General features: G+C 47.5%; 1 protein-coding gene and 1 long non-coding RNA gene across 5 annotated transcripts in view; one reads left to right on the top strand and one right to left on the bottom strand.

Moving 5' to 3' along the window:
• PSD3 (pleckstrin and Sec7 domain containing 3) overlaps positions 1-23833 on the bottom strand; it is a 114338-nt gene extending 90505 nt beyond the window's left edge. Inside the window, exons 1-2 of one of the 2 annotated variants that reach the window (XM_063320254.1) lie at positions 23723-23833; positions 10873-10981 (exon numbers count right to left, since the gene is read on the bottom strand). In XM_063320254.1, coding sequence (XP_063176324.1) covers positions 10873-10981; positions 23723-23743 — 130 coding nt within the window. In that variant the 5' untranslated portion in view covers positions 23744-23833. Of the gene's footprint in view, positions 1-639; positions 748-10872; positions 10982-23722 lie in introns of those variants that run through there. The other variant, XM_063320255.1, reaches the window with a different exon arrangement.
• Positions 38-27897, top strand: LOC134508519 (uncharacterized). 3 transcript variants are annotated; one of them, XR_010069077.1, is made up of 4 exons: positions 38-191; positions 10450-10641; positions 14916-22031; positions 24457-27897. It is a non-coding gene; the product is annotated as an uncharacterized LOC134508519 (long non-coding RNA). The 3 variants fall into 3 exon arrangements; XR_010069078.1 differs by lacking the exon at positions 24457-27897 and having other exon boundaries at positions 14916-18040; positions 19037-23209; XR_010069076.1 differs by lacking the exon at positions 24457-27897 and having other exon boundaries at positions 14916-23209.
• Positions 27898-27908: the final 11 nt, after the last annotated feature.

The raw sequence follows: 27908 nt of genomic DNA, 5'->3' as shown, positions 1-27908 counted from the left end.
TCCCATCCACCACCACAGCATCATGTCTTGCTGCAGCTACTGGCATATCCTGTCCAACCCCATCCCCCAATATGACTGCATTACAAACAAGGCTAGAAAGGCAACAACAAAATTTAAGGACCGCACTGAAGATGAGCAGGGAAAAAAAATACCCATCACCAAACAAACAAAGAAAGGACACACACTCTCAGGTAACACCAATTTCTACTTTGCATTGAAGGTGGATTCTTTCAACAAAGGGAAAAAAAAAAAAAGAGAGAGATAATTAAATGGAGAGAAAAAAAGCTAAAAGAGAAAGGGGGTGAGTGGCTAGAAAATTGAGACCGGGCAAATATAACCTAACAGCAGTTGGCAGCCTTTCTGATGACTAGACGTTGAAAGAATTCATGACTTAAATCAGGCATAGATATGATATTTCATAGGTAAATAACCATTCCATGTCAAACAAGCTTGTCTACAGCATAATAAAAGGAAATTCTAGGAAGCAAAACACAAGTTACAAGCATAGACAGACATTTTGTTTACAGGTACATTTTACAAAAGAATGGTGTGAGTGTCTCTCTCTATACAGTATATATAAATATATATTAGCTATCTCGAGAAATTAGATATATTTGCTTGAACAGTCTCCTTACTCACAGAGGTTACTGTAGCTCCAGCAGTTACCCATTGGTCAAAGAAATAAAATGCACAGATCATCAGTTTATCTATAGCGATACCAGCTAATTCAATTGCTGCTGTTCTAGTCAACTGGAATCAAAATAGTTTCAAATTTCCTGGCAGCTGCTGCCCTGCACTGCACACAATGATGTAAATGGATGCTTTCTGAGTATTATGAAACTGATGGGGGAACTGCAGTCTCATTCAGTCTATCGCAGGAGCTAAGAAGTCCACCTTGGCAGCTTGCAGGGGGGAAAAAAAATTTCCTCCAGCAAGGCTGCCTGACGGTATGCCAGGGAGACGTCTGTGCCTAGCTGCCGCATCCATAAGGGAAGAAACAGGCAGAATGGCGATGCTGCAAGCCATGTGCTGGTTTTAGAGCGCGGGGTGCCTGACAGCGTTTTGGCATTACTGAGCTGGAAGGTTTCACAAAGCAGCCCAGTCATCCTGCATTTTGTTTCTCCACATCTCCTTACGCCGATCACAAGCAGCACGTGGGTGAGCCTGCATGCAACGTCACACCACTCATGCTTTCTTGGTACCGGCGTTTCTCGCCATTATTCGTAAAATGCAAATCAGGACAAGTGAAAACAATGCATGCGTTAAGAGGAAATGAACCGCTAGGTGACAGAGCTTAATGCACAAATGGCAGGATTTATGGCATTGTATCATTATGGCAGCCTGCCAGAGAGGGGGGGGTCACACGTCTCCTCCTCCTGCACTCCCTCGAGTTACGACTTCTGTGGTAACTAAAACTATTCCGATTTATGAAGCAGTGCCTATGCCCACCAAGACGGAGCGGCCTCCCCCTATGAGAGGGGAGGGATGCTGCACAATCACTGGCAGCCTTGTGCAGCAGCCCTTTTTCCAAATGATGTCATTCTCCGTGCCGCGATAGGTCCTGCCTGGCTCGCGGAGGTCCTTCATTAGCCAAAGCTGGGGGATTAGCATAATGCAAGCACGGTGCTTTTGTAACTGGACTGCAAATGTCTGCGCTGGACTGGGCGCAGGGATTTCTGCAGCTTGCAGCCAATCCAGGCTTTTGGGCAGTTTGCTTGCTGGTGGAAACAGAGCCAGGCCTTCATCCCTGCAAAGTTACACCAGCATTACGTAAAAACAAGTTGGCGGAAACGGAGAAGCTGAGTGAAGGCAGGGGGGCAGCAGGGGGAAGAGGTAGGAGAGAGTTGCCTAGAAAATAAGCCCTGGTTAAATGCCTCTGCTGCCTTAGCAAATACGCAGGGAAGGTCGAGGGGACCAGAGATATGGCAGAGCTACGCAGAAAAAGTGATTGTGTTGGCTGAGATCCTTCATCCCAAAAAGAGACGACGGGAGCAGGTCCCTGCTGCTGTTAGCAGGAGGTCTGACAAAGACCCGGCAGTTTGTGCCTTCCACTCGCTGTGGTGTGGCCGTCAGCAGCCCAGGGTTACCCAGAAATTAAACCGACCGGCTCAGGGAAGAAAATAACACCCCTGCAAGCAGCCGGGGCAGTGTGTCACTCATGAAATCTCGCACCGACAGCTTGCTGCATACTGGAAGAGGTTATCAGAACAGTACTGCTCACTGCTGCTCTTGCATAGTTCCCTAAATTCTGGCGGTTTTGGGCAACCAGAGGCTGTGTTAGGTGAAGCTTCAGGACAGCCATGCCCACACTAGGTAAATTCATCATGAATCTCTCCGCTAGAGAAGTCCCAGCACCTGGCGTCAGGTGGTGATATGATGCCCAAGTTGTCACCGCTTGAAAAACAGAGAAAAGCTGCTAGGTTAAGAATGTAAATCCTGTCCATTAAGAAAGTAATGATCAAACCAGCATGTAAAATACCTGGGTCACTGTGTGTCTGTTTGAGTGTGTGTGTGGTTTTTTTACAATTGCAAACCTTCTAACCCTGTTCCTGATGGAAACCCATGGGTAAGCAACGCTATGACTCGGTTGCATATTTTTTTCCCTCAGATTTTAACTATTTCCTAGTGGTAAACAGGGTTTGCAAGCACTTGCATAACCTCAACCGCACCAAACTGAAAGTCATCCAGGGAGCCTCACACCTTTCCCCTGGCTGCAGGAAGGATGGCACCTTGCCGCAGCAGCTCATAGGCCTACAGCGAGCTCTGAACAGGACAAAGTCCAAAACTAACATGCAGCACGTGCTGGGACGGTTTAGCATGAGGGATTATCCACTACAAATTGCTGTATGGGCCACAGATGGTCAGTGAGATAGCTTGGTCCCAAGAGTCATTACCCTGGAAAGCAAAACCGTAGAGTGAAACAGCTGCTAGTGCAAGTGGGAACAGGAGGGAATACAAAGGGAGTATCTGGGCTCCCTACCCTGATGTAAAAGCGCAGACGAGTCTTACTACATTTAACACACTTTTCCTCTTTAAAGCCCCACCCCCTAGATTGACGTGGCTGCAAAAATCTCAAGTTTTGGTTTAACAGTTACGTATGGAAAAGTCTTGAACGCAAGATTCAAAAGACAGATCCAAAAAGAATCTAAATTTTTCTATTTTTACATTGCTGTGATTTAGAAAGCAAGCAGCTAGCAGGTGATTTTCTAAGTGTAGATATACACAGTGAGAGCAAGGATTACTTTAAAAGCTCCCTAAGAGCCTTCAGTTGAAAGACCAAACTTCTGGAGCTGTGACAGGCCACTGCCACTTCGACACTTGCAGGGTCTATAAAGACTTTACAGCTTCTCTGAATCCTTATGTTACATATTTAAATACTGTATTTTTAAATAACATTTTTAAAACCCTCAAAAAGTCCTTCAAACAGAAAGATCTCTTGAGATAAAAAAATGTATCGCCAGACTTTGAACAAGCAATAATGGCTTAAAAAGCCCCACAGTACTACTCACAGATCCCAGAAACTCTGGATCTTTGCAGCAACTGATGAAGAATCGAGGAATATCCACAGAGAAGGGTGTCCTTTACTGCATTTCAGGCTTTGGGACCAATTAGCCAGGCTAAGAGAAAGCTTGCTAAGCAGTCCTCAAAGCACCCCAGGAGCTGGATATCGAGTTACGTGCCCAGCTAAAACAAAAATAGGACACACGGGGACATGTGCATCTCCCAGGCTCCGAGTATTTGCCGCTAAAGACGCAGCTGGACATCACATGGTAACTTTTCATCAAGCTCACAGGGTGAATGAGATTCCCTTCCTCAGGAAGCTGGACAGAGTTAAATAAACAACGCAGGGGTCTAGAGCAGAAGGCACTTGTTAAAGCAGTGAACTGCAAACAGGAAAAATACTTGCTGTACCCTGTGTAACACTTTTTCTGAGCGATACCACGCCAGAACTGCATCTACCCACAGAATTTTAATTAAATGTCTTTTCTATGCTCCTTATCAAGCCATCTCCAATAGCAGGATAACAAGCATCTTTTCCTACAGAAAGCTTCAGATATGAATCGAGGCTACAGCACAACGGAGGGCTTGTGTTGGGTGTGCTGCCTGTCTCACCAGGTGATGGGGCTGAAGTCAAAGAGAGGAGAGGAGCCCACGGTGACAAGCAAAATGCAGCTGTGGCCCACCATACCTGCCTACAGCCAGACAAGTCAGCTGGCTGAGCCTCTCCTGTTGTGCCCACTGACCTGGGTGCATCATTTTCTGTCTGCCCGACAGAAGGGAAGGGCCCGGCCACCTCCGGGAAAGTGTTTCTGAGCCAGCTTCAGCCTGCGCCACGTGTGCTCAGAGCGTCTGAAGCGGCCAGACACCACCAACAGGCTGCCAGCATCACCAGGCCCCCAAATATTTGTGCACTCACGTCAGGACAGCTCTCGGGTTCGGCTGACAGCCCACAGATGGGGAGGTAATTACTGCCTTAACTCTGGCATTTCCTAACTTCTGAGTGCTTAATTCAGCACCTTTAAAAAACAATAAACAAACAGCCCATGTCTTAACGATTATTTGTACTAAACCCTTGGCCTTCAAACAACACTGTTGTTTACCAAGTCAAGGATGTGGTAATCTCCTCCCTGCAGCTGTAGGTTATGATAACTTGAACTAGCCAGCTTTCAAGTGCAGGTCACAAGACATCCAATTTCCTCCTGCAGAGCAAGGGACTTAGCATAATGCCTCACACCCCTTTAGTTTTCCTTTCCCTGGGACTGGAAACCCAGACATCCATCACACCACACCTGACAGCTCCGGAGCGTGCCCCAGCTTCATTCAGCCCGGGCAAGCAGGGCTCAGAAATTCAGAGGGAACGACAGAAAGAGAGCTCGACCTCACGCAGCCGAGATGCAGAGCACAGTGCAGCCTGTCCTCCTTCGCTGGCATTAATTTTTCCATATGCACAGTCACATGTGCTCTTCTGACAGCACTGTGACAGCTTGCTGCTCCTCAGAGCATCCAAGCAGTAGTTCAAAATCACCTGGTTTACTCCGCGTTGGCGTGAAAGAGAAGCACTCAGCACAGCTGGTCAATGTGCTGGTTCTGGAGATGTAATCACTCCTTAGAGTGCACAAACTCAACAAGAAAAGTACCTTTTAATACAGTACCTCTGGAGACCTAAATTTAAAAAGTTAACCTTCTCTTTGCATCATTGCCAACCAGCAACACCAAACATCAGGGATATCTATGAGAAAACTTATTGATTACACACAACTAAAAACTCCCGTGTGTCAGAAAATGCAGTGGGACACTAGAAACAACAAAAAGAAAGATGATAGAGTCAAGTACACACAAAAGGATGATGGACTTTTAATTAAGTGGGGGGGGGCACCACAGGTCTGAACTTTCTGGATTCCAGTCTTGCATGCGTCCCTGGTAAACGCTGCAGGACACACTCTTAAATGCACATCTGATGTTCCTATCCTCACAAGCTCTGTCCACCATAATTACAAAACACGAATGTGAAAATCAGGCCCTCAGAAAATTCAACCCTCAGAAAATACAGCTTTACACCTTTTCAGGAAAGCAGAGCTAGAGAGGAAGACACCAGACCAGGGAGCCCAGACTTTCAGGATTGCCTGGAGATGGAAAGAGCAAGAGATGAAAATATGACAAAGGGTGATGCATCAAAACGGAAAGCAACGCAGCTGAAGCACTGGGCAAGACTACAGGCAGCGATCTGTGCCAGTGTGAGAACGATATAACATGTGAATGACCTTGTTCTAAGGGCAGTTTTTAGAGCGAGGATCAGGAAGGTGACACATCCATACAATGCAAGGAGGATGCAGCAGAGCTGGATACGCATGACTTGAAGGGAAAAAGAGAAAGCAAGCGAGGCAGAAGAGCAAAGGACAACCTAGTAAGTTAGTTGTACTCATTTTACACAAAGTTACTGGGGCAATTTTCTTAAGGCTGTTTAAATCAGCATCATAGGACCACGAAGGGTGGTCCTAGACAAGGGGATTGAATGGACCCTCAGTAAGTTTGCGGATGACACCAAACTAGGTGGGAGTGTTGATCTGCTTGAGGGTCGGAAGGCTTTACAGAGGGATCTAGACAGGTTGGATCAATGGGCCAAGGCCAATGGGATGAGGTTTAATAAGGCCAAGTGCCGGGTCCTGCATTTCGGTCACAACAACCCTGGGCAACGCTACAGGCTTGGGGAAGAGTGGCTCGAAAGCTGCCCGGCAGAAAAGGACCTGGGAGTGTTAGTGGACAGCTGGCTTAACATGAGCCAGCAGTGTGCCCAGGTGGCCAAGAAGGCCAATAGCATCCTGGCTTGTATCAGGAATAGCGTGGCCAGCAGGAGCAGGGAAGTCATCGTGCCTCTGTACTCGGCACTGGTGAGGCCTCACCTCGAGTGCTGTGTTCAGTTTTGGGCCCCTCACTACAGGAAAGACACTGAAGTGCTGGAGCGTGTCCAGAGGAGAGCCACCAAGCTGGTGAGGGGTCTGGAGAACAAGTTCTATGAGGAGAGGCTGAGGGAGCTGGGCATGTTTAGTTTGGAGAAGAGGAGGCTGAGGGGAGACCTCATTGCCCTCTACAACTACCTGAAAGGAAACTGTAGAGAGGCAGGGGTTGGCCTCTTCTCCCAAGGGAATAACGACAGGACCAGAGGAAATGGTATGAAGCTGCTGCAAGGGAGATTTAGATTAGATATTAGGAAGAATTACTTTACTGAAAGAGTGGTCAGGCACTGGAACAGCCTGCCCAGGGAGGTGGCGGAGTCACCATCCCTGGAGGTATTTAAGAAACGTGTAGACATGGCTCTTCAGGGCGTGCTCTAGTGCCCAAGATTATTGTTTGTGGTGGGGTGTTGTGTGTGGGGTTGTGGGTGTGGAGTTTAGTAGGTGGGTGCTTTTTTTTTTTTTTTTTTTGTGGTTGGACTCGATGATCTCAGAGGTCCCTTCCAACCACTAAGATTCTGTGATTCTGTGAAAAGGCTTTGCTTGTACAAAAAAGAAAAGCAGACATTGTATGCTTCCTTTGCTCCTGAAACAAGTTCAAGAAATTCTACAGCAAAAGCAATAATTTCCATGATTCAGGCTCAGGAATGGGAGAGTTGCATGGGTTAAAGTATGCATTTCATTTTCTTTCATGTGTCAGCTCTGGCACTGTCTGACCCCTTGCACAGGTGATTCAGCACACATTGCCAGGAGAAAGTAAACCCTTTTTTTTTTAGATTTGTTTTTCTGGCGTTGTTTTGGGGTTTTTTGTTACTCAGTTTTTGCTGGCTTGAGCTTGCTAAGAAAACAGATGAGCAGAAGAACTAGCATGAGACAATCTGCGGCAGCGTGAGGCTGGGACCATCTCTTTTGGCAGAAGCAAGCTGTTAAATGAGCTCAGTTGCCTCATGACACCTCACTGTACACAAAACAGCAAGTGACAGGCTTTCCAAAAAGCTATTTGTTTCATCAGGAATTCAAAAACAAGCTTCTTCCAGCAGCTGTTGGGAAAGACCAGATTTGCATAGCAACCCAGGGACTATTTGTACAGGGCTTTTTTGTGAAGGATGAGATTAAACCTTCTGTTACACAGGAGGGGTGAAAGCTTTCTCCTCCTAGAAGCATCGGAGAAAAGACTGCTTATGAGTCTTAAGAAGCTATCTTCTTCCTAACAACTGTCTTGGATTTATTTTCTCATATAACAGGAATTAAGGGGTACTTGGCTTTCATGTTTACTTAAGCAATTATTTTGTAGCATCCCCCTCTATTTTCCCCAAGGAAGTACTTTTTAGGCCTAAGTCATTTTGATGGGACTTTTTTTTTTTTTTTGGTATTTAAATGTATTAACTGCAAAGTCACAAAAATCAGTACTCCCTAGTATGCCCAAGCCTAAAGATAGGGCTGCTCAAAACAGATCACTGTTTCCACGGCCAATTGCAGAGAAGGGTATGTTTCCATATACAACAAGCGCCCTTTATGTCAACAAGGCTGAGAAGACATCTTGTCCAACCCAGGCAAATGCAGTTTTTTAAAAACATTTTCTTTTGCTGGAAGGCAGAAGGCTGGGGCTTTGCCAAGGAAGGCAGCCAGTCGGGGCAGCGGCACGTGGCCACGGGTGGTGCATCCTCCCCACACCCACACAGCCAGGAGCAGACCCACAAGCAGGGGTCTGCAGGGAGACGCATAGCCCCGAGCCCTCCCGTGATGCGATGAGCGTCCTGGGGGCCTGGACTTGCTTCTGCTCCGGGTGATGCATCCAAGGCAGGGGAACGGGCAACAGACGAGAGAGGAGAGGAGCCAGACAAGAGGCATCACACAGTAAAGATGAGAGCACATCAGGGATCACAGATACCCCAGAGAAAACCAGACTGAGGGCAGCAAAGGAGAGAAATGAGGAGGAATTGTTTTTAATGTGGCAGCTTTATTAGCATTTGAATATTGGCGATGAAACACATCTTCTACAGGCATCTAACTTCCCCCCGCCCCCCGCCCCTTCTCACCTGTGAGAATGACTGTAAGCTTCAACACGGGGCGTAAAAACCAGCATGGCACCTTATTAACAAAGTCTGCAGTCTCCCATCTAGGCAGACAGAAGTGTTTGCTACAGTTGTCCCCAGTTACTCCTTTTTTGAGAACTGGATTGTCTAATGCAAGTATTTTAGTACCCAATTAAAAAATTTATACCCTCAACAGCATCCAGCAGGGCTGCAGTAATATGGTTGTGGCCGAAAGAGAAAGGATAAACTAGGAGGCAGAAATAATTAAGCCATTCAGCAGCTTACGTCTTACGTTCTCAGTTTCTCAGGCCAGCCAGGGCATGGCTGAACTGCTTTGGGTTAGATACAGTTCAGCTTTACTGCCCATGGTAACAGGCTGTTCTCTTGATCAAGTTTAAATGCCAGGACTTCTCCTGGCCCTGCCCCTGTCACTCATTTGCTTGAAATCTTTCACACTTGGACCCACAAAAAGCGTGTCTTCTTTCTTTCAAAGGCAACTTCAGAAAAGAGAGGGTTTGTCTGGTTTTTTGGTGGTGTTTTTTCCCCTCCCCATCTAACCTCCTCCCAGAGCAGGACACAGACGCTTTCAGGCATAACTGTGTCCTCCCACAATGTATGTCATGACATACATGTCAACATATATCAAATCAAAGGAAGACAGGATTTGGTGTGCAGAGCCCTGGGTTTGTACTACTGTGCCCTCAGTCACACTGTCCTCATTGATCTCCAGTTAATAAGCAGTTAAAACCTGCTCACTTGAAGAAAAAAAAGTAGAAGGGACAGCACCACTGTCATTTATCCATTATGGTCAAACATCTTCCTGGAGGAGGAGGAGGATGCATTTGTCTGTGACAGCGTTAAGCCAGCCTAGGTAGGCACAATGTCATACAGTTTTTGGGTACAATTCACACATGTTATACGTTAACCACTGTTAAATATTTGGCAACTCTCCCTTGAGGTCACTCCCATTTCACTAATTGTTAGTCCTTAATGGTAGTTTCTGATTAATACAGGAACAGAAGGAAATTCAGAAACAAGGCAAGCAGCAGCACAAGAAAAATGAAGAAAAGTACACACATAAACCAACGTATCTAGCTTACTCTTTGCCGGCCTTTATTTTAGGGCTCAGTACTCAGCTCAGAATACCCACCACATTTGATAATTGTTTTGGTTAGTAATAACAATAGATTCACTTGGATTTATTAGACGCAGCATACTTTATTTAATGCCAATCTCCGGAAATGTACTAATGCCTGCTGACAGTGCTCTCACACTGTGTCTCTCCAAACAAGAAATGAGGTCATTGTGATTCATGTAATAATCTGATACACATTTTGTGGCAATCTGTAGAAGGTTTTAAAATTTCTAAATGAGGACATTTGGGTTGTTTTGGGCTTTTTCCCCTCCACTCTGCAATTAGGATTTCCCAAGTGGAAGACCAAACTTCAGAAAATCCAGGGAGAAACCGTTTACTCACCTTCCAGACTTCAGTTCTGCTTTTCTTTTTTCTTTCTCCAACACCTCCCCCCCACCCCACCCCGCCTTTCCTTACTGAAGTGGAGGAACGTACACAGATTGTTTCTGTACAAAGTGCTTCCCTTCTCCGGCAAGAAGGGAGTCGTCTTTAATTAAAAGTGACATTCCAGAAAGTTTGTAATTAAATAGGATCAAGGTGCAAAGAGAACAGCCTGGGGAAATACTTTTGCAAAGAGGGCAGGAATTGTTGAGAATTATGACAAGGCAAGAGAAATAGGTATAGTAACTACATTTCTTTTCTTCCAAGCTTGATCTGCAAAAAGGTAGAAAACACCATGTATTTACAAGAAAAGAATAGAAACAAGACTGATCCCTAGGCATAATATTACATGCTGCACCTGGATTTCTTGAATTAGTAACTACAGAGGACGGAGCAGTTCAGGTACCACCTCAAGTATCTAAATTAAAATCTTATCTACCTCTAGCTGTAGGAAGAGCAAAGTGCAGACCACGAAGGGCATTTCTGGAAGGACCTCCGGGCAGAGATGGCCATGTTTCAGCATGCGTAATTGTAGAACACGTGGCTGAAACAACTCCGCTGCAGAGAAGTGCCAGGACTTCCTCCACCAACGTGTGTCTCACACACGAGTCCCTGCTGTCACATCGAGGTGGCCAAGGTAAGCCAAAGAGAAAGGGTGGGGGCGTAAGACAGGGAACTGCAGTCATTTTCTGGGGCCAAAGCATCAGGTGCCTTTGCTCTGGTATGTGCATTGTGGTCCAGCGAAGGGCAGCATAGCACAGTGAGCGAGCCCTCCTGGGCTCATTAGGGAGCAGCTTCTGCAAAACGTTCCTGAGTGGCTTAAGAGATATTTTTTTTTTTCCACACAATAGTAATACATAGCACTTACCCATTTCTGAAGGCTTGTTTTCTTCCAAGCCAAATAAAAATTCATATTTGGCCTTGGCAACAGTCTGGGCATGAGCCGATACATCATTATCCCACACAAGTGCTTCTGCCTGTAGAGTCAGAAAAACAAAGTTATCTACCTTTTAGTGAAAAAACAGCAGCAGGAACACGAAATCCCTCCAGGTGGGCTGTCAGGTAGGATTTTCAGAGTGTTCGTTTAACTCTGTCATCACCAAGATCAACCAGAACAGACACAGGCTAACTCAGAGTGCTTTTGAAGAGCTCACCTTTCTGTCTTCGAACCCAAGCGTTTCAGTATTCAGCAATGATGTTGGAGCACCCAACCCCTCACATCTTTAGCTGGCTTACGCCACCGCAAGGGCAGCAGCACTGGGCAACCATCTCAGTAATACCAGTTAGGGTTAAAAATGCCTAGGGAACAGTATGAGAAATAGCAAATTTGGGTACGGATGTCACAAAACTGGGACCCATGGGAAAACCGTACATGGGGCAAGCTGTTTCTCTGGGAGGATACTGGGCCAGAGAAAAGGAGAAGCAAAGGCTACCACAAGGATGATCAAAAATGGGGGAAAAAGATATTAAGGCATGCAAATGTGTGGTGAGTGCTGTTTGAGGGTCCCTGTTGGGCAGGTCACACCTGACCACCGCTGTCTAGAACTGGACAATAGCCCAACCTGTTTTTATGACTGTACCACACAAGCCAAACCTTCTGTGTCCAGGAGATGGGGAGGGGGCACAGGTCCCCAGCTAGCAGGGGAGCACCTGGGGGTACAGATGGACGGACAGGCCGAGCATCCCGGTGCCACACAGTAAAGGTCCAGTTTTTCAGAGGAGAGAAAGGCTGCAGGACTAAGATTAAAATTAGTTTTCTGAACAGGTGGGGACAAATGAAATCTCCGAGATAAAGCACACACCAGCAATAAACTGTAGCGCAAAAACTGTCTGCAATCAGCATTAAGTTTCTTCCCAGCTGAGCAAGACGGAGCCTGTAATTCTTCTGTCTGAAGTGACAGATGAAATAAATCATTAACTCTATAAATTCTTCAGTGACCTTTAAATTCATACCCTATGTTTGAGGCAGCCAGTTGTTACGGCATAGCAAGTCATTGCATGGTTCACATTGGCAAAGGCCTTGGCTTACAAAAATACTCTTTAAAAAAAAGAAGCCATATGGAACATTCTGCCCCCCAGGACAATAATAACTTTTATGCACTTCCACCAAATACCTTAGGGTAAGCATCAGCTACAAACAGAAATTCAAAGTACAGGAGACACATAATTCAAAGGAACACATGGTCAAGGCTCTTTAATCAGAGATGGATGTAATCACAAATCCATACATTCCTCTATGGCCAGCTCTCCAGCAATTATAGTTTCTTCCAAGAGCACATTGACAAATAACTATCTTGCCCCATGCCCTAGAACTGTTTTGCTTCAGGTTTTCTTGGCCTTTCACCCCCATTCTTTCTGCCACCTTTCTGCACTGCACCAGATCTGCAGGATTTACTCCAACAGACCACTGTAATGGTAGTAAAGTGGGCAGTAGATCTTCTGCGGGGGTCTTGGATATATTTATTTGCCATTCACTGGTCCAGCTATTCATGACCAGGGCTCCAATGGGCACTTTGATGGACCTGCTAACACTAGCCTACCAAATACGTAGGGAAAAATGTGATGAAGGACTTTCTAGCACAAAGATGACTACCATGAGCATGATGAAATGAGCTTGGAAGAAGCCTCCCTGTCTCCCCTGCTTTTACAGGTCATTTGCAGGAAGTGGGGCAGGAAGGTCTAGAAGGGGAACAGCTGGACCCAGGGCACACAGGAGGCGGCTCTCTGTCTGCAATAGCCTGGACAGGAGTAGCTTACGGGGACAGACAAAATGTCAGCCTACCTAGATGAATGCAAAGGAAGGGAAAGCTAAACAACTAGCTGGTGCCAAATCCCACTCACAGATGAATGAAATGGAAAATAAAGTGGATAGAGCAGTCTAGTTCCTGAGCAGTCAGAAATTTCTGATCTACACACCTCCGGGACACAGCATGTCCGTCCCTCAGCCCTCCTCTTTGAGGCTTCACAGACATCCGCTGCACTGAGCTTCCCTGCCCACAAGCACACTTTCCAAAGGTCTATATTTGCCTGTACCTTACTGTAAAGCAATGAAGAACAGTCCAGTTTCCAACACTTTCAGTATCATCCAGTAACAGGCAGAAATTAGTGGTTAAATTAATGGTTTTTCAGTGTACAAGGCAGCATTTATCACAGTTTGGTGTCTAAGCAGAGACTGCAAGACCTTTGTCTTGGCGTCTGAAAGGGATAACTTGATTTTCAGAAGTGCTCAGCACTACTGATGAGAATTACAGATACTGGCATGCATGGGAACACTGAACCTAACATCTATTTAGGTTGTCACAGCACTATAAGGATGTGTAAAGGTAAAGCAGTTCAGAGCCTCCAGATCCAGGCTCAAGGATAAGTTTATGATATTTCATCCAAACAAGATATATTAAAAAGAGAAAGCAAGAGGGGAAGAGAAGGAGGATGCTTATGCGGTCAGAGCTGGCTTTTAAGACTGTTGCTTTACTGTTGTCATTCCTTAGAGACCGAAAAAACACCCAGGGGAAAAAAAAAAAAAACACAACACAAAAACCCACAAAAACCAGAAAATCGAGAGAGAACATGTGCTCTCCTTTCCTTTTTTCAACCTACCACTCACCAAAACCTTGCAGAAGTCATCATGCCCCGAAACCACGACCCCAGAAAAGGGCTGGACAAATATTCATGGTGCGTTCCAAGCTGCATTAGCAAGGATTAAATACTAGCAAGATTGGAAGGGATATAAAACTCCTGCTTAAGCCTTCTCCCTCAGCTCAAGGGCAAAGAAATCTGCATCCGGGTCAGCTCATTTCATAATTGCTTCCTCAGAGGGCTTCAACCACCACCTTTGATGCATCTGGTGTTTGTCACTGCTGGAGAGGGTGACGCTCACTCAGAGCATCAATCCCCTTAAATCAGCCCAGCTGCCCAAACATTTCTCATGAGCCACATACACACTGTTTTTCAGGCCAGTTACGCTCTGGGCAGAGCAGCAGTGAGTTCCTGCCCATTCATTCACCACTCTTGCAGCACTTTCTGCCTGTTTGAACATGTCTGATCAATCCTACTTCTCTAGGTCACAGTTCTTGGTTGGGAGCTGGGGAGGCTGCATTTGCCTTGGGTGAATTTTGTATAACACCCATGAGGCTGTGTTAGCTTAGACATGGCAGTCCTCACCCCTCAGACCTCCTGCCAACACACTGGACCAGGTTTTTTTGACCTCACACAAGGCATTGGCAAGGGTCAACAGAGGTCCCACCTTGGCTGGGCTTTTGTCCCTTTCTGAGGGAGCAGAGATTGTTTAAGACATGCCACAGTGCTTGTGGTGGTTTCAGAATGGCACGGGAAACAAAGCTGCTGAATCCGTGTCTCAGCACTGAACTGAAGAGCAGTATGATGCTAAGACCTCACAGATCCTGCTCCTACAGTGGGAGCTGCCAAGGACAGATAAGTCAACCCAGCATGAAGCATGCACACTGCTTCTGCTCCGCTCTTCTGGCCGAACATGCAGACTGGAGCAGAGGATCAGTAGCTGCAAGGAGAAATCATTGCCACAATTCACCCCGAGAGGTGGCTTTAGGCAGACCCCTGATGAGAGCTGGCTGCTGCCTTTCCTGAAGCACAATGTCTCTCTCTGGATGAATTTGATTTCAAGTCTAGTCATGAGTTCCCCTCAAACTGTCCCCCAAAATTCCCAGTGGTTTTTAGAGAAGCATAGAGAGTCATCCAAGCCTGAAAAAAGTCCTTCTCCTTCCTCCATGGCAGGAAAGCACCAAAGCATCCTCTTTTGAATTTAATGGAAGTTCTGGCCGGGGCCTTTTTGGGGACAGTTTTCTTCTTGGTGTTTGTTTTTGTTTTGTTTTGTTTTTTTAAAGAGAGCATTAATTGAGGAATATGAAAGTCATCTTCTCTTACCACCATTTGCAGCTGAGGCAAGAGGAGAGCTGGGCTCCATCTCTGTGGGTCTTAGCGAAGGGGATGACACTGTCCACAGCTGCTGGGAGAAGGACTGCATCAGTCTGAGCACAAAGAGCTTACGAGAACCCATGCCTTCTGAAGCATTCACACTTAAGGTCATGTGTTTTCTCTGAAAACGTCTAATAAGGAGGAAGTGTTCAAAGGAGCAGATAATTCACTGGCAAATGTCAGTCTGGAGCTTCTCAGACCCCCTGAGAGGACAGATGCTGTTAGACAGACTGACTGCTCACAAGGGACCTGGGAAAATGGTGCTCGGGAAAAAGCAGAATGGGATGGGTGCCCAAGTTTGAGCCTTCAGGGAGCAAGAGTCAGCCGAAAGGCTGGACAGCAGGAGACCAGTCATATTAAAGGAAAACATCACCAGGAAGGGGTCTAAGGATTTTTCACTAAGGGCCATGAGCCAGGACAGAGAGGTCAAAGCATCCTCAGGGGGACCCCTGAAAGCTTTCTTAATAAAACCCAGCCACTGTACCCCCAGAAAGAAATATTACTCCAATTCTTACTGGAAAACCTGGAGGGAACTGGCAAGTTGGGGTGGGGGTCTCCACAGCTAAGCCATACCATGAGGCAGCCTCAGGGGAGGCCCAGTTTCACACACTTTTGCATGTGCACAGCTCCTTTTCCCAGAGCTGACCACCTTCCCCCCTTAGCCGCGCAGCTGATGGGTGCCAGCTCCCTGCCAGCAGGCAACAGCCCCTCCACCGGCAGCGCAGCGCTTGCTGGAGGCTTCACAGAGGCTAGTGGGCAGATGCCACAGTGGCCGCAATGGACCTCTCAGGGCTACTACAAGGAAGCAAGAAAAAGCTGCTGCAGGATGCCTGTAAAGCACAGCCAGCTATGGAGGACTTCACAGACACACCTGGACTGTTTCTTATCCTAGTCTGTGCTTGCTCCATTCTCATTGCTTCACCAACGTCTCTCGCAGCAAAAAAGCCAAATGCCTCTCAGCAGACTATCATATACCCTGATACAGTGAGTTTATGGTCTCAGGAGGAGTTTAAACTTCTACCATCATCTTGTCTTCTGCAGGAGTTCCCCCAGCGACTGACAGAAATATAGTAACTGGTAATGGAGCTAGCTTAAAAAAAAAAGGGGGGGGGAAGAAAAAAAAAAGAAAGGCAGGAATGATGGATAGGTTTCCACAGATTTACAGTCTTCTCCAGCAAGTTCCCACCAGAGCAAAAGGACCATGTGAGTCAAGCTGCAACACCATGGTCAAGTCCTTATGGAGTCACGCATTGAGAGCTCTGCATCTGCTGTCACGGACAGACAAACCCCTCAACAGCGTGGCACAACTAGTGGCCAGCCCTTGTTTTTAAGCACTGTTATCATTCCTATGTGGGCGTGAGCTTAGCAAGCCTCACTGCTTTTGACACATCGTACTAATTGTTCTGGAAAGACTATTTCTGTTGAGCTTTTCTTAAGTCATTTTCCTAAGTAACAGGATGAAATGCAGAAAGCTGGAGTTAAAATAAATTTGTGAGCTGGTGAAAGCTAGTGCACCGACAGCACCGAGAAAGCAGAGAGTGCTGGTGCTCACAAAAAGACCACTAGCAAGGTCTGTAGTTTCTACTTCCATGTGACCCCATATGCCATGTTTGTGTTTTCCTCACACGCACACCCCCACGCTAATTAACATACATGTTTGCAATTCTTAAATTAAAGCATTAGTCAAATATATTAAGACTCAAATTTGCATGGCTTAATCTCATCTGGAGCTGCCAAAAGTTAATGCTAGCAAAGGTTTTGGTAGAGAAGAAATCTCAGCTTGCGTTTAATTCCTAACTATCAGGAGTTGCAGGGAGATGTGTAGAGAGCCAGAAGGTGGTGGAGGAAGGAAAGGCTCGGGTGAGGGCACTGCCTATAGCTGTTGTCCAGCAGAGAAGTTTGGATTATAGAAAGGGATAACGAAGTCAGCTGGGACTTTTCAGCTGAAGGAAGGAGGCAGCTGAGAGGCACGTGGCACAGATGCATGCAGTCACAAGGGGTCTGAAAAAGGCAAAGAGCAACCAGTGATTCACCACCTCTTTTAATAAAACAGCCAAAGGACATCAAAAGAAGGTATTAGGAGTCAGCATCGCACCAAACAGGAGATGGTTCCTCGCACAGTTAGTAGTCAAAACCACACACCTCCCTGCAAGCAATGTCATGGAAACTAAAATCCCATGGGAGCTGAAAAGGAAGGTGAAAAAGCTCAAGGGATATAAATCCACAACATACGTAGAAATCACATCCTTCTGATGAAGCTCCAAGCTGAACTCTTCCCACACATGTGCTGACATTCACAACCACATACATGCTCCTGGGCTAAACTGACCTTGGGTCCAAAGTGTGCAGCCAGACACTCTTACCTGCTCACCAGGCTTTGGCATGGCCCTGGATCAGGCAGACCTCAGGCTTGGTACCATCCAGCCAGGTCCACTCCTCAGTCCTCATCGCAAGGCGCCCTGCACCTTCACCCCAAGGATTCACCTAAAAGCACCGGGGCACTGCAGGCTTCCCATCCTGCTCCTAGTGCCGCGGGATGTGCTTACCAGGAGCAGCCTCCCAGGAAGCAGTCGGGCTGGAGAGAGCAAAACTGAAAGGGTGCAGACACCATCGGACCTGCTCTCCCCGCTCAAAGGCAGACTTCACAAAAGTTCAGTGTCTGATGAGAGGCTCAATTCAGAAACAAAGCAAAAGAGTTGCTGCTTAGAAAAAGGCATGGGAACAGTGACAGAAAACGGATGCCTTAGCAGCAGTATCAAGCAGATGCAGGTAAAATTTGTTTTCAGTCTAGTCGTCCTGTTTTACACCTGCACTTGAGTTTTTCTCCCCTTAAAGAAATGCTTGCTTTGTTGTTTGGTTGAAGTTGTTAGGAAGCAGTCAGCTGTTATACTGAATTAAATGCTTTTTATTATGCAAAGGCTGACACTGTCTGAGCTGTAACTGCATGAATGTGAACAGCATATTAATTCAAAGTCTGTATGATTACACTTTACCTTCAAAGGTCACTCAGCATTTTCTATTTGCCAAGTCAGTGATTTTTGATGTGTGCTGTGTGGACCTCTGGATGTCGGTGCATTATTTCTAAGGTATGTGCAAGAATCGAAGCAAGCCAATTGAAAGGTAGGCTTCAGCTCACTGCATGAACCATGTTCTTAGTTCTAAAACATAAAGATAGTAAAAAGATCCAAAACATTAAAAGCCACAGTGCAAGTATTTTTCCTGAGTTATGTCAAACAGCATCGGGATGGGGGTCTGATTTAAGAAAAATGAACAAAGAAAGCATCTTTTATTCAGAGAATTCATGTACTAGACATCTTGCATTTACTTTTTTTGTTCAATCTGTTCCAAGTATAATTAGCAAACTGACAGACTGCTTCTTTTCAGCAAGTAGTGCGCTTCCATCATCTTAAGGTAATTCAGATGGTGGAACAATGTTTAGACAGGCTACAGGTCTGCCCCACATGGATTTCAACTCCACGGAAGCTAAAATTTGGAGATGCCTAAGTGCCTCATGAGCCTACCAGAAGTTACATCTGTATCTTTAAGCAATTAAATTCTTTCCCAAAGCCAAGCCAACATCTGCTAAGACTTGAGAACTTGGAGAGCGCATCCTTTCCCATGTGCTGTATATTCTCTATGTACAGCTAAATAAGTGCTGTTTTTATGGATGGGAGTAAAGAAGGATGGGATATCAGGAGAGCTCATCTTCCTTTTTCACATCAATATTACCAACATAGTTTAAGATAGTATTCCAACATGATAAAAATATTCTTTGCACCTCAAGTTCAGTGAAGAGTAAAATAAAAAAACAAACAAACAAAAAAAAACCCATCCAAAACCCAAACCACTCTACACAAGAACTACTGGAAGAATTTACATTTGCAAAGGTGTGAAAACCTGCATTTCCTGGGTGGCAAGGGCAAACTGTAGTGCTATAACACAGTGACAGAGCATGCAAAAAGAGGGATATATCTCCCTCTGACTTAGACGTAGCTCATTGACCCTGCATGAATATTTCATATCACATATTTAAATTAATTTTACAGCTTTCACCTAAATTGTTCTTTCTGAATCTTTAATAGATTTAACGGAAGTTTTTCAGATCAGAAATTGACTGAAGTTTGATCTGGGACATCTCCCCAGCACAACTGAGGCAGAAGCTACAAGTCACTCCAACAAATTTCACGTAAGCCTCCTGCTGTGCAAGCACTGGGGGGCTGAAAAGATGCTGTTGCAAGAGCAGACCGCTTACTTCCTAAGCAAGTGCAAGTTAAGAGTGCCCACGCCAGCATCCTCAGTCAGCTGTGGCCCCACAAACAGACAGGAACCACCAGGCAGTTTCAGACACGGCAGGAAAGCAGAAGACACCAAAGGTGATACATCCCCCGCAAGCAGCACAACATAGGCCAGCTGGCACTAGTGTCCCACTGTTGAGGAAGTCAATACTTCTTCTTTTTTCCTCATTAGGCCACAGCGAGTCCACAGACAAGAAAGCTGATGAAAACCAGAACTCACTGGTACTAGAATTTGTTTTCTCTTGAGAAAAGGGCTTTCCTGGTAAGGGTTCTTCCTTTAGTGCTGAAATGCAGCCATATCCCAGGCTTAAGCACATCTTGCCATCACATTTGGCATTTGTTCAGCCTGGGAGATGCTGTTATTACCCCAATGACACTTCCTGTTTGAAAACTGTTGTAAAAAAATAATGAGTACGCTTTGGAGATAAGCCACCTCTTCCACTGTGCCATTTCACGCTCAGAAGAGAGAGCAAGACCCATTCATCACTTGTGCAAAAAGGGAGGCTTGCACTGCGTAATCTGTGCTGTTTGGGTTATTTTCTCACTGCTCCCAAACTACTGTATCACAGACTCAAGACAATGCCCTCTTATTCAGCCATTTCATCAGGTGTCCAAAAAATTCCTGTAGCTGTACCGTGAAGCACTTGGCAAGCATGATAGTGACCGGAGTGCTTCTGCCTTAGCAGCCCACCCTCAAAACCCAGCTCCAGCCTGGTCTCCTTAGGCTTAGCCCAGTGGTTGCGGCACTGAAAATCTTTTTGTATAGTTACCAAAGCAAGCCAGAGCAAACACCACGCACTTCCCACCAATGGAGCTGGTGGCTGAGGCACTAGGTGGAGGTGGAAATACAGAGCTCCCACTTTGACTGACAGCTTGATCCCTGACGGACAGCTTGATCCAGTGCCCCAGCAGGTTTGTTTGCTTACAGCATCCAGGAAGTACAGTCAATCCAAGAGCAATTCAAGCTTCAAGGCCTAGATAATACCTGAGCTCCTCTGACTCCCAATTCAACCCTGTAGCAACCTAGCCTGCACCCAGAGGGCTAGCTTTCACCCCACCCTGCTTTTAAGCCCCATCCATGACCCGCTTTGCTCATCTCTTAATGCAGAGAATAAATGCTTGGATGCATTAGCATCCCAGGAGCCTGTGGTCTCTGACAAGAGCTGGCACAACAGCAAGGGACATCTCAAAGCAAGGAGGGGCTGTACTCAGAAAAAGCATCTGGAAACATACTGCAGAAGCGTACTTCAAACAGTGCCATTACTGAGAGGAACAGGACACTTCCAGATGGACTGAAAGTGTGGGGCAGGCACTTAGAGCTGGTCTCAAATAGCTTTTCCATCCCATGGAAGTGAACAATTTCTATGCCCCACCAACCTCACCTCAGTGCAAACAGAAAAAAGGGACTGGAAACAGCCTCTGTTACCATGGGTGCCAGAGGCAGGAATCCCTTCAAGAAGAGATTCAGATATTTAAGACACAAATTGCTCAAGACATAAACTTGTTCATCTGCAGCTCCACTTCTCCACATGGTGATAATCCGGAGGAGCTCTCTATCACACATCTCTCCTCCCAGACAAAATTCCAAAGAGAAGGACCCACACACAGTTTTACAACCCACTAGGATGTGATGAAACCCCTAGGCCAGAGAGTGGGTCTGGGTGGGAGAGACAGAGAATCTCTGCTCCGCCAGACGCTGCCTTCCGTTAGGAACCAGCTGCAAGGAAACATCCCTTGATGGAGAACAGGTGGCATGTGCTGCTGAGCGCAGGGATGCCGCTCCCAACTCTTCTGGCCGAGCCCACAAACCTTGCACCTCTAGCAGCTGCTGCACCCCGGCGCCCACGTCGCAGAGCTGACATGGAGGGGGATACTCTGGATGGTGGCTGACTGTCCCGACCTTTGAGTTTTGGCAGCAGTTCACAGGTTTGCCAAAGCTCAGCTGGAGCACAGCAGCTTGACAGATGGCTCTCCAGTACCCTGGGGACCCACCTGATCTTACTCTCCAGGTGCTGTTCCCTCCCTCCCTTGTGCTCCCTTCCCTCAGCGACTACATTGTACTACCTCTAAATTATCTTTAAATCAGTACCCAGCAGTACCCCAGACTCTTGCTCTCTCTCAGGACCCTTACAACTAAACAGAGGAACCCTGCAAAGAAACACATGCAACACCTCAGAAAAAAAACACCCTGGCACCCAGGTCTGCCAGCCTGTCCCTCCATGGAGCAGGGATTGTTTCAAGCAATCGGTTCTATTGCATGCTCAACGACAGTTTATCAGCTGTGGCCAAAACATCCTTCCTCTTGACAGCAGCGTGCGGAGTGTGACTTGTGCTGCCCCCACCACCAGCCCCAAGGCTGAAGCTCCCAGCACTTGGCTCAGAGTACACCCACAGAAACAACCACTTGTCTGCAGAGATGCTCCGTGGCACCGGTCCACAGTAGTCCCGCAGACAGACTGCCGCTTCATCCCACAGGAATCAAACCCCAAACCATCTCTTAGATCAAAGCTGCAAAAATAACTGCCAAACTTTCCTGCTATGATGGGCAAGAATAGAAAGGTCCATTTTGGGGGGGGGAGACAGGGAGGGGAAACACTCTGAATGACATCCAGGTCTCAGCTATACAACTTCACAACAGCAAAGAAATGAATGCTGAAAGAAAACCCATGAGCGTGTTCCTTAGGATCCTCACTGCTCTTTTCCTTCTCAATTTGATGTCACAGAAATGGCAACAGTAAATCAGATAATGTGCTCAAGCACCAATAACACCCCTTTCACACAGGTAAGTTGTGCAAGAATTTTCTTTTTGTATCAGGGAGTCCTAAGTTTTTTCTTATATCGAGTTTTGAAGAGAACCACGTGTAAGTTTCTTGGAATTGTTTTAGCAGGACTACCACAAAGGATTTTCTTACAGTCTTTTCTGCAATGAACCAAGGCTGTAACTGAAGGGGAGCACAGGGAAGGTAGTTTAACCTCACCTTCTCTCCCTCCAAAGACGCACCCCAAAACCAACGTCTCTATAGCCAAACTCTCAGTCTGTGTAAATCAACAGAGCCAGGTCAGAGTCACAGCTAGCGTTAAACTGGTAACATCTGCTGAAACACATCAACTGAGGATGTGACTGATGAAAAAGCATTTGGAGTAGAAAGAGGTTTCTTTCTGCTAGCTAAACCAGAAAGGCTTAGATGATTCTCAGCAGCCTATTACAATTGCTTTAAACAGTGAGTGTGCAACCACCAGTTTCATTAGAAATATTGCATTTGACTTTCTGTTTTAATGGCCCTACGCACAGACAGCATTAAAGCATGACTGAAGCTGCGAAAGCAGCAGTAATTGCAGTTGCCTATTACACACCCAAATCGCTTCAATAACACATAGATGTGCTTGGCCTGACAAAGTACTAACTGGCACCCCGTGGGAGCCAGGTAATTGTTGTTTATGGCATGGAAATATTGCGTCTATATGGGAAGTTGGCATCTTTGGTGAGTTTGTGTGAAGTTCAAGCTCATTACAACTCTATGTTTACGTTCCCATTGAGAAGCATAGCTGCAGTCCCTAGTAGCAAGGATGAAGATAACACCACAATTGCACAGGAGCGTCCCTGTGTTCATTTAATGTTCTAAAACTGTACACTTTTGGTAAAGTCACCTCAGCCCCACTCCTCCGCAGAAAGCGCAAGGCTACTACTCAGCCAAAGACTCTAACTTTTTCACAACACCTCATTTAATTGGAGAATTTGATATGATTAAGAGAGTTTGTCAGTGCAGCAACAGCGCTCATTTGTTACACAGACAAGTCAGATGAACACAGAAGTAAAACCAACTGTCCAGGATGCAGGTTGAGGGTCCCAGCCCTGGGGTGGGGGTCCCAGTACAGCCTCCCTGGTGCAGTTGATGTCTCCAGGGATCTAGCAGTAATGGGGGCAGATGCGGGCTCTGAGCTTTTTTTTCCCTTAGGGAAGTGTGAAAAGGGGGGGGGGGAAAGGGAAAGAGAAAAAAGAGAAAGGAAGAGAAGAGAAAGGAAGAGAAGAGAAAGGAAGAGAAAGGAAGAGAAGAGAAAGGAAAAAAGAGAAAGGAAAAAAGAGAAAGGAAAAAAGAGAAAGGAAAAAAGAGAAAGGAAAAAAGAGAAAGGAAAAAAGAGAAAGGAAAAAAGAGAAAGGAAAAAAGAGAAAGGAAAAAAGAGAAAGGAAAAAAGAGAAAGGAAAAAAGAGAAAGGAAAAAAGAGAAAGGAAGACATGAAAGAGGAAAAGGGAAAAAAGTCAAAGAGAGAAGGAAAAGGGAAAAGAGAAGAAGGAAAAGGAACACAAAAAGGAAATGTAAATAAAGAAAAAGAAAGGAAAAAGAAACGTAGAAGAAAAGAACAGAGAAGAAAAAAGAAAAGGAAAGGGGAAAAAAAGGTAAAAGTAAATGAAAGGAAGAAAGTGCCCCCGGCTGCGCGCACCCCCCGCACCGCAGGGCACACGCCGCCCCTTACCGCACCGCCGGCTCCTTCCATCTCCCATCGCCGGCCGCGGCGGATCGCAGCCGCCCTCCCGCCAGGCCGGGCCGGGCCGGGCCGAGCCGGGCCGTACCGCGCCGCGCCGGGCCGTACCGCGCCGCGCCGGGCCGTGGCGCCGTGCCGGCCCGCAGCGCCGGCGGCGGAGCCGGGCAGCGCGGCGGCGGGCGGCCCCGACAGGGTGGGCGCGGCGGGAGCGGGGACCCGGAGCGGGGCGGGGCGGGGCGGGCGGCGGGGCGGGGCTGGGCCCGGGGTGCCGGGGGGGCTGCCCGGGAGGGGAGGGGATGGAAGGCGGGGAGGGGATGGAAGGCGCGGGGTTGGGGGGGGAATGCGATGAAAGCGAAGGGGAAGGGAATACACCACGTGCTCCTCAAAAAGATTTAAAAAAAAAAAAAAAAAGGAATTATTTCAGGATTAGCGAAGCAGCAGAGTGAAAAACACAACCCAGGCTGCCTGCCCACGGCAACGGCGCTGGGGAGGGACACATCCCAAGCCCGTGGGGGACAGGACATGCCGTACTGTGCTCTGCTCCTAAATCCCTTCAGCGTGGCTGGCCGTTGCTGGGAAAAAGGAAAAAAAAAAAAAAAAACCAAAATCCTTTTCCAGCCTCGGGGCTTTCCTTTCACAGCCCGGCTTCAAAAGAGCACAGATGTCTTCGGAGTCACCCCATACGAACATTCAAAACTGATTTTTCATTTTCATTTTTTTCACAGTTCACTGGAAGGTCTCTTGCACTGTCACGTTTCTGAGCACGCAGTCACATTGTTAGGATTTCTCTAACCAGGAACTCCGCAAGTCATCCTTTTTAATGAAAGCGGGGTTTCCCTGTCGGAAGCTGTGCTTTAGAAAATACCCCCAGATCTCATGGGCCCAGTTACAGGAGTTAGCTACACAAGCAGCTGACAGACTGGAGAAAGAAGGAACTTAGTTTCTGTATTTTCAGCACATTTGTGTCATGTTTAGTAGCAATTGAAAGCTTTTTTTTTTTTTTTAACCCAGCAAAGTTGAGGATAGGTTTTCTGGACCAAGAACCAGGACTTGCTAAACACCTGAGGTTTGCTCCTTTTCCCCTGGAAAAGAAAGCTGCATGTTAGGTGAAAGGCAAGGCTGTTCCAGCTGGTTTCCTGTTAGGAAAGGCTTTGGACAGTCCTGGTGGCAGAAGTGCATCGCCATGAAGTCACCGACATAAGTGTACCACACCCGGACACAGCAGCACCTCTGCGGCTGAGGAGGAAAGCGTAGCCCTGACTTGCTCCCCATCGGCCTTCCAGCTCACCACTGGAGCCATGATCACTGCCAGCACGGGGCGACCTCAGCCTTTCAGTTCTCCAGCACCAAAAAAATAAATACATTTAAAAAAATCAATTTCTAGCAAGGTAAAGGTAAATCCAGGCATCAAGCATGATGCATCCTGGCCTGGAGCTTTCTCTGTCTGGCAGTAAGACAGAGGTGGCAGCACCATCCCTCTGCTCTTCAGGCTCATCTGGAGGCTCCATCCAGCAGCATCTCCCCATGCTCCTCCCAATAGGGCTGCGGCACACAGAGCTTACGCGGCTCCTCCTGACCCGAACCCCTCTTTCTCACTACCTGCACATCCATACTTACCCAAGCAGCGCTGCTCCTGCTTTCTACCCATGCCACCCTGCGAGAGACTGCACTGCCTCCATCGCCCGGGTGCCTCAGGCCTGGCGTACCCTCTATCTCCGAAGGCATCCCGCCCTTTCCCTACAGCTTCCCCTCTCCCCATCCCAAGCCTCCCGCTGGCTCCACAGCACCACAAGCCATGCTCGCCCACGCATCCCAGGAGCAGCACAGGATCTGCCTCCTGCCATGCTCAGCAGCCCTCCACTCCAGTCATTTCTGTCCTCTGGGAACAGTTGGACGAAAACCTGCCTTTCCATCCCCCAAAACAGTTGGCACAGGTCCTGAAGAGGTCCCTGCACAGGCCTGCAGGCACTGCCTTGTCCGCCTCTGCCTGTGTGCCAGGGCTGAGCCCAGCACCCACAGGAGCAGCACGTCCCTGTGATGCAGCCCCGTGCCCATCCATCCATGGCCGACATGCACCGTGGACCGCAGTGCCCCAGCAGGGCAGGGTGACGTGCTGGAGGGCTTCACCCCTCTCCCCCAGCCAGGGCTGCGATGCCAAGCACGTTTCAGCCGCAGCAGGGTTTTGTCCCATCTGTTTCAGGCGCCTTGAAGGCCCCAAGGAGCCAGTGCAGGGCCACAGGCTGCAGATTCCCCATCTGTGCCACATCTGAGCTGGCTAACGCAGCGGAAAAAAGAAACCACCCAGCGCCTGGGTCTCTGAGGAGGTGATGTGCTCTGCTCCCTCCTCCCCTGCAGGGCTGAGGTAATGCCGCTGCAGGCCAGGAGGCAGCTGGGAGAAAAAGCCGGGTTTGAGGGAAGGGTCAGTGCTGCCCCTTGCAAAGCAACTGCCCATCGCCCAGCCCTGGGCACCTGCGTGGCAGCTGCGGCCGCCGCTCTTCAATTTAGTTTTTTTCCCCCATTTGTGTTCCGTTGTGAAGAGTTTGACCTTTTCTCTCCAATCCAGGCATGTGGCCTGAGTCACCCAGGCATTTAGGCTGCCAGGAATATGCTCTGTGCCCCAGGACTGGGAGAGGAGAGCATTTGCTAGTCTGGGGAAGGGTGATCCTGCAAGCCTCTGCCACGCTGGCATCTAGCTGTTGGTTTGCTTCACTGCAAACGAGGGTGATGGGGTTTGGCACCACCCGTCCTGAGATTTGCACAAGGGAAGGCGGTATTTCTTAACACCATCGATCATCGCTTTCTGCACAAGGGCCATATTAAATCCCAAAACATTACTGCGAACAGGCAATCAGCAGAGAAATGGGTTGGTTTCAGGGCATTTATGAAGGAAATCTGTATTCTTTGTCCAAAGGCTTGATTTAAGTTTTCCAGTTAGTTATATCAAAAAAATGATTGCAGCAAAAGCTGACACAAAAACTGGCGGCTTGCTAGGTAGTTGTGAGGGCTTGTCACATCTACAGAGCGCTCCGAATTGCTTAAGGATTTAAGTTCGAGCATACAGCCTGTATTTTGACACAGCCCAACCTAGAGTGAAAAAGAAAGAAGGGACAGACCCAGGCACCCACCAGTCAGCCCCTGTGAAGACGGTAATCAGTCAGCTCTGCAGGAATGTCCAGCCTGGTTCCATGGCTAAGTTGCTCCAATTCTGCTGGCCAAGGGCAGTGGTGGGGAGCAGGGAGCCAACACCAGGCAGGCGACCCGGCTGTGGCCTGGGCTATGTGAACAGGGCATGGGAAAGCGGAGGCGACACCATAAGTTGCTGGCCGTGGCGGATAGCAGTGTGAAAGCACCACGGATCTCACAGCTGGGGTAAGCAGGAGCTGTGTGAGAAGTGGCCAAACTGCACAGGCAGTTGCTGGGGTTATTCCGGGGAGCAGAACCTAGCAGGACCATTGGTGCGCCACTAATCCTATGAGCTGAGGCTGCCTTGGTAACGGTATTGAAAACACGAAGTTTGGGTACGCCATGCAGCAAAACTGGGACCCAAGGCAAAACAGTAATTATGGTGGATTGCTTGTTTGCAAGGAGACTTGGGTGGAAAATGGCAGGTCAAGAAACAGGAAAATGGGTAAGTTACACAGTGCCAAGGGGCCTCCAAGCTGTGCCCATCGAGCAGCCCCACACTTCATCACGAGAGTGCGAGCAGAGCAGCAAAATAAACCCATTTTTCTGGTCATACCACGTGGATCAAACCTGCCTTTGGTCACAACATGGTACCACAGCATGCTTTCCCTTGCCAGGAGGGCAGCACCTGGGTGGAGGCGTGGATTGAGCATCACAGCATTTCTGTGTCAGTGCCTGTTCCAGGCAGCTGGCACCAGCCTCTTCCCACCACATCTTAAGACAAACGTTAATTATCTGGGTCAAAAATTCACAGCTGAAAATACCATCTCTCATCAGCCCATCTCCTCAGGAGAAAAAAAAAAAGCGGGGGGAGCATATCCTAATCAGTGGTCTGTAAAGAATAACCAATGCATAAACTCTGTAATCGTTTGCCTAGAAAGCCGCTCTCTTGCGTATTATTCTCCTCTCGCAGGGAGATGAGAGGAGTACAGGAAACTCACTTCCAGTTTATTCCTCCTCATTCAAAAGGCAGAAAACCACATGTAAGCCATCA

The sequence above is a fragment of the Chroicocephalus ridibundus genome, chromosome Z (genome assembly GCF_963924245.1).
Source record: "Chroicocephalus ridibundus chromosome Z, bChrRid1.1, whole genome shotgun sequence".
NCBI classification, from domain to species: Eukaryota; Metazoa; Chordata; class Aves; order Charadriiformes; family Laridae; genus Chroicocephalus; species Chroicocephalus ridibundus.
Note: the sequence above shows the minus strand (reverse complement) of the source record. Positions and strands in the feature narration are given on the sequence as shown.